We start from the raw sequence: 13646 nt of genomic DNA on the forward strand, positions 1-13646 counted from the left end.
AACAAATCGGATAACGAACACTTTTGTGAAAGATTTTTATGTTCAGACAACGAACACCTCATGGAACAAACACAAGAAGCAACATAAAATAACTGGTCTTCAGGCAACAATTCGAAACTTTTGGAGTGCTGGAGACGTTGACATTCACACTCAATCCAGTATATACTGATTGGATAGTATTCCTCTGAACTTTGAAACTCTTCCTTGTAATTCCAGCCTTTTATTTTTCTGACAGAAACAATTCTTTTATTGTATTCGTGAGACTGTCAGGTGAGCACTCGTTAAGTTTTGCATTGGTTTTTATTTTCGAAAGGTGAGAGTATAATAGCAAAGATAGAGAGGGAGCATAAGATATCTAATGTTGCTGGGCAGTATGGCTTGAACAGGTCTACAGTAGGCCACAGTTCAATCTTATCTAAGAAAGATACTGTATAATCAAGAAGACTTAAGCAGCTAAAGGAGTAACAAAAATCATATCTGAAAAATAAAGAACATTGAAGAAATCATAATGGAGCCTGAAACAGACTGACAACAGAACACCACCAAGAAACTCGGCAAGATAGGTTTTCTTCTGAAAAGAGGATTAATGCTGATATCTGCTATTAAACATCTTTTGAAAAAGTGGGAGGATGTCAGAACAATGGTCTTAGAATGGTATCCAAACCAGGTTGAGGTTAATAAGCTTGGGGATCTCTACAATTACAATGCTATTAATTATTTCTGAAAAATTCTGGCAAAAAGCAAGACATTGAACAGATTGTTTAACCCCCACAAACAGAAAAAACATGATTAATAAAGATGCAAGACTATGTATATATGTATTTTTATTATTACATATAAATAAACATAGTAAGAAAGTATATATTTTTTATTTTTGTGATCTCCAGAATGAATTAATCAAATTCCCTTAAAAACCTAAGGTAAATCGATAATCAGTTAATAAACAATTCGAATAGCGAACAAAGTCTTGGAATGGATTATGTTCGTTAATCGATCACCCACTGTACATCAGATACACTGGACTATATTTTTTATTTGTAAGAATGAATAATTAATTCTTGTTAAAATGTGTAATGAACAAAATTAATTACGCATTCTTATAAATAAAAAAAATATAGTCCAAAGTGTATCAGACCTATACATTACTTACACATTTCAAATTTACACTTGAATTTTTACTTATATTGATTCAGATCTAATCTGCATTTCTTACATATAAAATATATGTTTCCAAAGCAAAACTACTAACTTGCCACCGTAACACAAAATCTGTGGAAGTACATGACAATAATACACATCCATTCATTTAAATAGATTTTTAAAAACTATCAATTATATCACAGCAAAAATTAATAATAATAGGAACATTTATAATTACTGTTTATAAAAAGTTTTCATCACATAACATAAATAGATAGGGAAAAAAAACCTTCATGTAATAAAATCTAGTTTGTAAATGTAGCTAAACACTTTTGTTTATACAAAAGTTTAGAGCATCATTCTAAAATAAATTCAATCATCATCATCAGAAAATGTATGTTATAAAACACTAATTAACTTATAATAAACTAAAAAGTGTAGTTTCAAATAAGAATAATTAAAGGACAAAAGATTTGATTAAAAACAGCCTAAGTGCTTAGAAAACAAGGCATACCAATTTCATTTCAATTCAAAGATCTGTCAGGATTAAACAGGATTTGTCATGAGTTTTGCTTGTTTTAATATTTTAATTTTGTAATGCATCATCAATTATTTTTAATATTTTTTCATGAGTCAACGGTTTTAATATTTGTTCAAACCGTTAATGTCCTTTTGTTTTAATTCATGACTGAAATTTGAAATTGTTATATAACTTACCCCATTGTATAACTGGCACTCCCTTTCAAATCATCTTTCAAACAGATAACCCATGGATTAATAAAAAAAATTACAGTATTTGACTTCTATTAAAAAAACGAATGTTCATATTTTTTATAATAAAACATTTATTTAATGTAAATATATTGCAAATAGCAGAAATCATCCTCAGCACAAAAACAGGAAATTCCCTATCATCATATTTGCTGAGAAACTTTTTTCACACAAATGTTTTCAACCTACTCTACAAATCATTCTCAGATGTAAAATACATGCTAATCATTTTGTAAATCAAACCTTCTCAAAATAAATGTTTTCAAACATTGGAACAAAATTTAGACACACATCTTGAAACATATTATGAATTTAAATTAAATGAACATATCATAAAATTTGCACTGTAAATATATTGCACAGCACAAAAATATATTTAAATTATTACATTACATCTTTGTACATGAAATAATTTAAACAGTTCGTTGTTTAGAAATGGAAACAGGTATTGCTCAAGGATATATTGTCAAGTTGGATGAAATATGGCAAAATGGTTCAACCTCTCTCTATACAGAACTTCTAGTCCACAATGGGACAACCAGGTGGTGAGGACCTAGATCCAACATATCTGGAACAGATTACAAATGGAAAATCTAAACTGTCCAGATACAATCTAAATCTCCAGAACAGTAGCTGATGGCTTAACTGCCTCAGCTATCACTTTGTATATTATTAAAATGTACTATGTTCTATATTCAGAAAAATGAATGACAGAAGTAGGGGTGTTTTAAACCCAAGTAATTAAAATAACTTCTACAAAAGCTTATTCATTTAAACAAATTATAATCATATGAATATTGTAAACGTTATCTCTATTAATATATTTATTGCAAAACACAGCATAAAAAAGCTAATTATGTTAATGGTTCATATAAAAGAAGTGTTCCTAAAGTTTTCATTTATCTGAAGAAATTTATAAAACTTTACAAAAGAAATTAAATATTTTTACCTGATTTGGTTGTGTTCCCCACCTATCCAATCTTTCTTCTTTTATTTCTCTACTGTTTCCTGCAAGGAAAGAAAAAGTTATATTATCACCACAATATTGTTTATAAATATATTTTCAAAATATCCAATCTTTCTATTTTCAGTTGCTTCTTATTTTATTGATATTATTCTTTTTCTTCCACAACATTTTTCTGAGAAATCATCCAATAATCTGTACTTTTTAATGATTAACAATTTCTCTGAATTAGGAAGTGATATTAAAATTTGTTTTTTACAATTATTCTGTTATTTTTTTATTTTGATGCTTATAAGAAAGTTTAAATATAATCTTTTAAGTCTAATTTAACACTTTCAAATGAGGTAAGTTCTTGTAAATGCCTGTGCACTAGCATTTTTTGTTTTTGTTTTTTTAAATGATTTTTAATGAAATATTTGTCATGATATTTTAGAATTTGTTTCTTTGTATTTTTGTTAGCATGAAACAATTAACAGAATAATCATTATAAAGAAAAAAAGTTTTAAAAAACTTGAATAAAATGGCCTTTTTTTAAATGTAAAAAAGTAATACAATAGTATGGTGTTTACATTGATGATGCTTAAATCATATTCAATCATATTCAATTTTTTTTGTCTCAGCATCAGAACTACATATTTCTGACCTCAGATTTTCATTTATTAAATGTAAAGCTTCATTAACTGATAACTTTCTGTGAACAGTCATGGTATAAAACATCAAAATATTAAACAATGCATATTACTTAATACTAGAAACGATAATTTTTCATTAAACACTTCCTACATTGACTATAGATGAGTCTAACTGTCCAGCTCCATAGAACAACAAAATTGAACAAGTAAGACTCATCCTTTGTCTTTTAGAGGAAAACTGACTTGATGAGCAAAACTTGTCCATAGACCAAGAAAATTTAAAAATGTAATCAATTTCCTAATTCTTATCACAATTCCTTGTGAATTCATATTTTTAAAAATTCATATTTTTAAAAATCCATATTTAAAAATTTACAAAGTTTAATATACAGTAAGACCCCACTTAACATTGCTGTGATATAACGCGGTCTGCTCAAAGCCTAAAAAAAAAGCTCAAAATTTACGCTGATTCAAATTATTGTGCCATTTCATTGATTTGTGTTTAGGAATAATAAATCAGCAAAAGGTGGTAATTTGTCATAGTGCCATACTTTCCTTAAAACTGTTTGGTGCAATTTTGGAAAAAATATATCATCATGGATGCCATAGGCATAATTGACTTTCACTTGGCAAGAATTAACTGATAAATGATTGAATGGAGTGTGAAAGAAGTTATGGCAGGAAGTATCCAAGAATTCTCAATGAGAAGAGCCTATCGCTGTATCATTAGGTTGACCAAATTGTCAACCCAATCAATACAACAGGACTGGGAGATGTAGACGAGCAGGATAATAGGGAGTTACTGCAAGTTCTGGTGAGAGTTTTACCAACGACTACCTTCAAGAACTGGTAGAAGAAGAAATTCATGTAAACTGGAAAACTGTGACTCTGAAAATGAAGAACTACAAAGAATTTCTCTACAGATTTCCTTCGTAAAAATTTGGTAACAATAACCAAAATCATTGATCAAATTGTAATGAATGATTCAGATTTTGAAAGGAGTACAAAAGCAAAATGAGATATTTTGGATGCGATCTCTTGCTACTGACATTTGCTTAAGGAAAGAAAACAGCAACAAATGAAACTACACGACTTTATCACAAAAGAATTTCAGAAGAGTCAGGACTTTGGTCACAACAAATGAACTTTACATTTCTGTGTGCATATGTTTATGTGTTATTTAACATATATTATTATGCAAATTAATATAAAAATAACTTAAAAGTAAAATCTTTTGTTGCATGTTCCCCTTTCCCTATTTACTCTGTGTTAAAATTATCTCGTTTAATGCTGTTTCATTTAGAAACTTTGCCATCTAGGAACGTATCCCCCGCATTAAGCGGGGTCTTACTGTAACTAATGAAATGTAATATCAAGTTTTAATTTGATAATAGACTTTAAAAAAATTTCAATTTCTGTCATGAATATACTGAAAAATTCCAAAAAATTAATTTGAATTAATATCTGAACATTGTGATTCTAATAAAATTAAAAATAAATTTATGCACACACAATGTAAAATAAACCAAACAAAATTTAAAAGAAAGTTACTTTGTTCTTTACAGAATGTTTTGATTTATGATCTCTCTAATGTTAAAACTGCACTATAAAAAAATGTTCTTTTTTCTAGACCTTCTTTTCTGAACATTATTAAATTTAACACATTAATAATGCATAAAGATCAAGAATTTCATAGCTTATATTTAAAATTGACTATTACTGCACTTACTGATTGATAATTAAAGCTAATTTAGTAATCATTCCAAATGAAATGTATTAAAATCATATAAAGACAGGCATTCAAGCATATGGTATAGCAACTATAGATTTGGCAATTCTGTAAATCTATCAGTCTTTCAAATAGCTACCTCAATTTTTATAAAATAAAGCTATCAATTTTACTATGCAAGTGTCTGAAAGCTTATGTTATAAACATTAATTTTACTTTCTAAATCGATATTATTATTTCAAAACAATCTATATATTGGATAGAACAGAAGTGGATAAGTTGTGGAAAAGGGAAATTCCCATTTTTTTGAATATTTGAGCCTGATGACATGACAGAGGTTCCAACAGCTGTTTTATCCAATAAAGAAGCCGACTCCTAAAATTTGTAGCACTCGTTTTTTCTACTGAAATCACAAGGAGTCATTATACTCAGAAACTAGTTGTAACAACAAAGACACTCAAAAACATTTTTAATATTCTTGAAAACTATAAATTTCTTTACTTTAACAAATACAACAAATAAAAAAAATCCTATTTAAATACTAAAGTTTGTTGCCGTAGCAACATTAACAACATTATATTACACACGTATGCAAACTTTCATATTATTTTTTGAATCTAACAAAATTATTTTTGACTTACCTTCCATATTTTTAAATTTTTCACTTACAATGTTTTAGTTAGTGAAGGAGTATCTGAACTTACTTCAAATTATATTGTATGAATTATAGATTAACTATAAAGTATGTGAAATTATTTGGAAAAATTTCAATTTAAAATGGACAAAAAAAAAACATAATTTAAAAACATACATGAAATCATAAACAAAATAGCAATTATAGTTATCATATTATTAATGGTTACAATATTGAAAATATAAACACAAATTTAAATAATTATTTTCAATTTTAATTGAAAATATAAGGATTTATCAGAAAATAACGATAAATTACAAATTATAATTTACATGTCATTTACAGTTCCCATTCAAATTAACATATGAAGACATCAGAACAAGAGTTATAGCTGTTTCTAGCTATAACATGGTATATGTATTCTGATGGATTTTTATATAATAATAAAAACAAATCTTATGTAAAAAGTATGGTTAAGGAGACTAATCTGTATAATCTATCAAAATGAAAGTTGTTTTTTTATTACTTATGAAGTAATGGATATATTTTTATGTCAACCTTTTATAACACACGGATTTAGCACATGTAAAAGTATTGATCCTATTACTATTCATAGCACAAGATTAACATATTCCTTCTCTGCAGCTTCAAGCTTCTCCTCAAAGTCACCTCTCGCAAATTTGTATAACAGGATGTAACAAAAACATCTGAATGTGTTTAGAGCAATATAACTTTTGAACGCAAAAAGAGAATTTTAAAATCAAATCTTCATGTCAAAATTACATGCTCAGTTACATCACATGATGTTTTCAAACATTTGCAAGTCATTTCAGAAAAATGACTTAAAACGGGGACATATTAAGAGAGCAAGCACACTGCACAAAAATAATGAGAACAAAAAAAAAAAAAAAAAACAATGGATGGTGGAGGATCTTTTAGCTGAAGGCCATAGTAAATCAACTGTATATGATGAAACCTGTGTAAACCAAACTCGTATGGTACAGAATATTTTTTCCAGTATGTAAGGTTTCCGTTTTGAACAGATTTTTTTTTAACACAGAAAATTGCTGCATTTTGTAAGAATTTTTCCCATTTAGGCAAATTTCCATTTTATTAAGGTTCTGTTTTGGATAGGTTTTACTATTGATATGTAATATTTTGAAGAAGTATGAAATATCTGGAGCATGGAAAAGAAGGCCAGGAAGTGGAAGAAAGCTGGCTGTTATGAATGATAAAAACCAAGTATTGCAACAAATCTTTGACAACAATGATGCAATTAGCCAGGTGAAGGCAGCTAAAAGGTTCAATTGTCAAACATATATGGGTAAAACACTTAAGATAGGCATAAAAAAAAGGATGAAGAAGGCCCCAGAGTACACTGCTGAAATCCAAATGCAATGCAGATGGCTCATAAAAAATTCTGGAAAGAAAACATTTGTTTTGAATGATGAGAAGTACTACTCTCTGTCATGCAAAGAACCAAGAAACCAAGAAACGAAATTTACTAAATGAACAATGAAAATCAAGTACAGTGGTGCCTCGTATAACGTACTTAATCCGTTCCAGGTGCACGTCCGTTAAGTGAAACGTCTGTTATACGAAATGCATTTTCCCATAGAAATACATGTTAAAACATATAATTCGTTCCGCAGCATAAAATAACCGTACCATAAAAAAATGAAAATGGAGCAGTTACCAATTATGCCAGGTAGTCAGATGTTGTGAGGAGGTGAAGGAACACTTTTTTCACACATTCATACAGATACAGACTTTTTACACATTGCAGCAGGTCTCTTTTTATTGTTTTTTTAATCGGAGTCAGATTTAGAAGAGGCTACCGGAGCTTGCAGGGTCAACTCCTCTTGTTCCATCCTTTGTTTTTTGACAGCTGGCTTCTTGAAAAACATGTCCAAGGTGGTCTGTTTCTCTCTCTTCTTCAAACTTGTCGGAAATGACAGGCAAGGGTGTCATTGTAGATATCATTGATCCTGTTGGCCTCAGCTCTGGATAATGAGTGTTGGTAAACTCCTGAACCTCTCCCCATTTGACAAGGAAGTTTTTATTAATCATCGAAGACAAGTCTGTCCAAAAGGGACCACCATTTATTTTGTATTCCAGACTTTACACATACACATCCATGGTGACAGGTCTTCCTTTTTAGGCTTCATGCTGCCAGAGGTAAAAAAAAAACCACAAACATCCAATTAAAAGAAATCAGTGACACACAGACGTCTTACTCTTCATCCATCTGGCCAATGGGGTGGTTTTGCTTTATATCTACTAAAACAAGCATTGGAATATGTAAATTTTTTGAAGCTGCCTCCCTGGTGACCTTTCACCAGGTGGGCACCTTTCTGTGTTTTTAATAAATGTACCGAATAAATGTAAATACCCCCTGCACTGAGGTGATGCACTGTACGTAATAAACAAGAGAGCAAGCCGAATCCCAACGGGAGCTCTGTACTTCAGATATATTAATAATATATTCTAATAATACTAATATATTATAAAAATAGCAGATTGTCATTGGCAACGGCAAACGAGTGGAAACATCATTCGCACTTGTTCGCAGAAAGTCCGCTGTTTGCAGCCAGTCCATTGCTTGAGTCACGTAATGGCCAAACAGAAAGTCCGTTGTTCACAGCGTCCGTTATTTGAGGCATACATTATACGAGGCACCATTGTATCTCCAAAATGAAGTACAAATTTAAGAAGAAATTTGAAGCCAAAGTCATGCTACATTGTCATTTCATCAGCAGGTGTTTTAAGCCATTTTTTTAAGGAGTAATCTCTTGCAATTGATACTGACACATACCAAAACAATGTTTAAAGAAAATTCTAATCCCTTTCTTAACAAGCATCATCAAAATGACGATTCTATCTTTTGGTTGGCAAACCATCTCGCTACACAAATTTGATTGTGGTGTTCTTCAAAGCAAAAAAAAACATTTCTTTTGTACCCAAAGAATATAATCTATCAAATCTGTCACAATGCCTTCCAATTAAGAATTTCTTTGGATATTTGGCAAATAATATGCAAGCAAGGTTGATGAGCAAAAAATACTATACAACTGATCCAAAGAATCAGATTTTCACTAAAAAAAATTGACACAAAGGCTGTTCAAGAGTTGCATGTCTATCAAAACAAACTTATGGCACATTGCTGACCATGGACATAGGATCACGTTCATTAATTTTAAACTACTGTAAATAAAATTTTTTAAGTGATATATATGATTTAATAGTTACTTCAATTTTTCAAAAAAACATTATGCTTTAAAACAGTCCAGATTTTTTGCCTCACTCTATTATAAGCAAACACAATTTTGCATTTTTTTAAAAATTTTATTCTGCTATTTTCAGGAAGCTTCAATGAACAACAGAATCTGACAGAATAAAACAAAGCGTAAATGCAAGTATTCATATACTAAAAAAAATGCATGATACGTAATGTGACAACATTATTCTGTCGATGGAAAACTTTAGAGAAAAAGCCAAACAATTCAGACAACAATTGGGTCATACCAGATTCAAAAGTGGCAAGAAACATGGAGAAGTTTCCATATAATCTGACAAAAGTGTAAAAAAAAATGACTGCATGAAATAGTAAAAAAATTTACAAAAAATTGTACAGAACTACAGCAAGAGTGACAAGATTTAACGAAGACAAAATGGGCTTTTTTCTTAATTTTCTGCCATATAAAACAATGGTGTTCAAAGTAATCATGTTGGAAAGGTAAGAAACTCAAAGAACATGCAACTCTTCTTTTGCAAATTTGATGACAGGTAATGAAAAACTGTCATCAAATTTGCTTATATAAATTAATAAAACAATATTATTTCCATTTATAAAGAAAAATTACTTAAATACAAAATTTTTATTTGTATAATAATAAGCCATAAAAACAAACCAAACCATGGAACCAAACTTTCAAAAATTACTACAGAGATCAAAGCATGAAATACAACTACAAAATAATAAAATACACTTACATAAAATAATAAAATTAAGGATGCTTGTCTCTGAATAATAAAAATACTGTCAATGCAGAACAAAATCAAATAATTACTATAATTTCTGGCCAAAATCAATGATCAGGTATTTCAAATAAATATTTAAACTATAATTTAAAAACCTTACAATTTAAAGCACTTAAAATAGTAATAATTTAATCTTCTTAATTTCATAACAGATTTATCTTTTATGCTGGGTCATATTCACAAACCTCAATCACTAATACTATTTGAACTTCAATAATGTAATTATTATTTTATATTTTTATATTAGAAAACAATATGAGATTAAATTTCATAATTATAATTTACAGTTTTATACAATTTTTTAATTATGATAAACATGATACAAAACATTGTTTTATTTAATACATGTCTATCCTAATAGTTTATTACAGTAGTTTCTTAACCAGCATGTATGGAACCAGAATGGAAAAGATTATTGAAAATATTGGATTACAGGACATTTTTGTAAATTTGAAAATTTGATAAGTTATATCAACCTGTACATTGCAGACATTGCTGTACATTTTGAATCAATGCTATACACTTCCAATTTGTATACACACATTTTAACCTTTAATATTTTATCTTGCCTAGTAGTAGTGACAGATCCAGAACTCCTCAAATAGGGCTTACTCAAAAATTAAAAATACTTGAATAATTATAAGTACCTTTTATGCAATTATAAATACACTTTTCTTGCAATAAACCATAATTGTCATCATAAATGTGTTGAAAAACATTTTGAAGTTCAAACAAATAAAGTTTAACTTTTTTATGTCAATGGCTTTAAACCCTCTTAATAGACTCCTGTCTAGAAGTTGGATTGACCTATTGATTCTATTTATTGATTTTGCTAGGTGAATGACAGCTGGAGAGACACTTAAAAACAATTTGTGAGTAATTAAAGAGCAATTCCCAAATGACTGGTATTGCTGTGAAAAGAAGCTCCTTTTATAGATGTTGCTGAGTATATTAGTGAAGATTCAATGTGTCAAAACTCGCAAACATCAGGCGTTGCTTTAAAATCTAATCGTAAAAGATGTTTGCAACAACTTGTTCAATGATTGCGGCATTAGACATGAAAAGTACCAGTGAAAGCATCTCACATGACACAAATAAGGAGTTAAAACAAAGTGAATAATTTTTCACGACCCATTATACATCCCTTCAACATCCAACAATCCACATACGTATAAGCTTTCAGCATTTAGAGCTCTAGTTAGAAGGGCATTCCATTATTGCTCCAACGTATACGACAGACTGCATGAGTTAGATAGGATTAAAGCTGTGGCTAGGATGTTGGGATTTGGAGCAAAAGTCGTTCTTACAATAATAATAATAATTTCTTACACTGATCCTAGCAAAAAAAGAAAAAGAAGATATAAATAACAAGGTGACTAAGTTCACATACAACAGAAACATGTCAAATATTACGAAAGAAATTGCAGATTACAAGAACACAAGATTACTATACAAAGGATTCCCACAGTTTATAACTTGCTTAGGAAAGACAAGGATATGATCAAGAAGGAACAGCAAACTGGAGTATACAAGATACCATATAAAAATGATCAATTAGGTTTGAACAACGAGTATGCAGTGTCACAACAAAAACCTCAACAAAAGGCTTAAGGAGCACATGTACAACATAAGCAAGGGACACTATTCTACAGCACTATCCAGAGTGGCACAAACACATGGTTTGGTAGTCAAATGGGATGAGGCCAGAATTGTTACACTGGTGCGTTCACTGACTCTAGCATTAAGTTTGGAAAAGTTTGAAATTTATAAATCCAGCCTGACTGGTAAATGTTTAAACTATAAGGATGCCACAGGCTTACCATTGGCATGGAAATATACGATCAATAATCACTAGTAACATCTAATGCATAGCATGCAGTCGATGTAATTTTATATCTTATGTTATTATATTTGTATTTCATTTTATTTTGTTCCACTCTATTTTGATTCGTTCAGTTTATGTATTTAATGGATTAGTTATATTATTTATATTTTATATTTTGATTTTTAACCAAATGTTTGAACCATTTTAAATTTGAATTTTTATTGCATATATATTCAATTATAGAACGATTGTAAATGTTCCAGTAAACTGATAATCTGATGATGGCCTGTTGATCAGGTTGAAAACATTAGTTATAGTAGTAAAAATGATTCACAGCAATAAGGTGTATATGTTGTACAATATTCAATGAGTCTGAGTGTATGTTGAAGTGAATAATTTTTCTGGATCATATCAATATTGATTCCACGATAGGAGATTGATCATGTTAGTTAGGTTAGGTTTCTCAAATGGGATCCCGGCTATTTTTTTTAACCCTGAAATATCACGGGAAATCCTGAAAATTTCTTAAAAATTCACTTTTTTCTTATTTTGTGTTAAATTTGAGGAAATTTTGCAAATAGAAAGTATAATTATTAACCCATAAACTGTCAGAATGCATTTGTATTTATTTTTTTAAGCCTGCTTATTAGTTTTTTTAAATTTTTGCTTATTATGGCATGTCACAGATTGTTTATAATCAATACGTAGCCTATTTGTGACAGGACTCTGAAAATTCTTTACTTGTCAGAACCTGTAATAACTGGAATAATTGTGCTTATGCTGTCTTAATTTTTAATCATGCCCAATATCTTCAATAACTGCATAATGCCAGGTTGTGCAAATTGGGCAAGGATGCAAACGAGTACAAAGTCTGCAAGTATGAAATTTTTCTTCATAAACCTGATTATTAAAACCAAACAAACTGTTGAATTATCAGACTGTAAACACAATGCCAATTATGATAAACATGATACAAAACATTGTTTTATTTAATACATGTCTATCCTAATAGTTTATTACAGTAGTTTCTTAACCAGCATGTATGGAACCAGAATGGAAAAGATTATTGAAAATATTGGATTACAGGACATTTTTGTAAATTTGAAAATTTGATAAGTTATATCAACCTGTACATTGCAGACATTGCTGTACATTTTGAATCAATGCTATACACTTCCAATTTGTATACACACATTTTAACCTTTAATATTTTATCTTGCCTAGTAGTAGTGACAGATCCAGAACTCCTCAAATAGGGCTTACTCAAAAATTAAAAATACTTGAATAATTATAAGTACCTTTTATGCAATTATAAATACACTTTTCTTGCAATAAACCATAATTGTCATCATAAATGTGTTGAAAAACATTTTGAAGTTCAAACAAATAAAGTTTAACTTTTTTATGTCAATGGCTTTAAACCCTCTTAATAGACTCCTGTCTAGAAGTTGGATTGACCTATTGATTCTATTTATTGATTTTGCTAGGTGAATGACAGCTGGAGAGACACTTAAAAACAATTTGTGAGTAATTAAAGAGCAATTCCCAAATGACTGGTATTGCTGTGAAAAGAAGCTCCTTTTATAGATGTTGCTGAGTATATTAGTGAAGATTCAATGTGTCAAAACTCGCAAACATCAGGCGTTGCTTTAAAATCTAATCGTAAAAGATGTTTGCAACAACTTGTTCAATGATTGCGGCATTAGACATGAAAAGTACCAGTGAAAGCATCTCACATGACACAAATAAGGAGTTAAAACAAAGTGAATAATTTTTCACGACCCATTATACATCCCTTCAACATCCAACAATCCACATACGTATAAGCTTTCAGCATTTAGAGCTCTAGTTAGAAGGGCATTCCATTATTGCTCCAACGTATACGACAGACTGCATGAGTTAGATAGGAT

At 29.7% G+C, this 13646-nt stretch overlaps 1 protein-coding gene across 3 annotated transcripts in view; it reads right to left on the minus strand.

Annotated features, from left to right (window-relative positions):
• Positions 1–13646, minus strand: part of LOC111618048 (YTH domain-containing family protein 2-like) — a 35188-nt gene that overhangs the window by 16623 nt on the left and 4919 nt on the right. For 2 of the 3 annotated variants that reach the window (XM_023359470.1, XM_023359471.1), the window contains one exon: positions 2861–2919. In XM_023359470.1, coding sequence (XP_023215238.1) covers positions 2861–2919 — 59 coding nt within the window. Of the gene's footprint in view, positions 1–2860; positions 2920–5877; positions 5963–13646 lie in introns of those variants that run through there. The other variant, XM_023359472.1, reaches the window with a different exon arrangement.

The sequence above is a fragment of the Centruroides sculpturatus genome, unplaced genomic scaffold, assembly GCF_000671375.1.
Source record: "Centruroides sculpturatus isolate CEXI.00-Female unplaced genomic scaffold, Cexi_2.0 scaffold47, whole genome shotgun sequence".
In the NCBI taxonomy this organism is placed as follows: Eukaryota; Metazoa; Arthropoda; class Arachnida; order Scorpiones; family Buthidae; genus Centruroides; species Centruroides sculpturatus.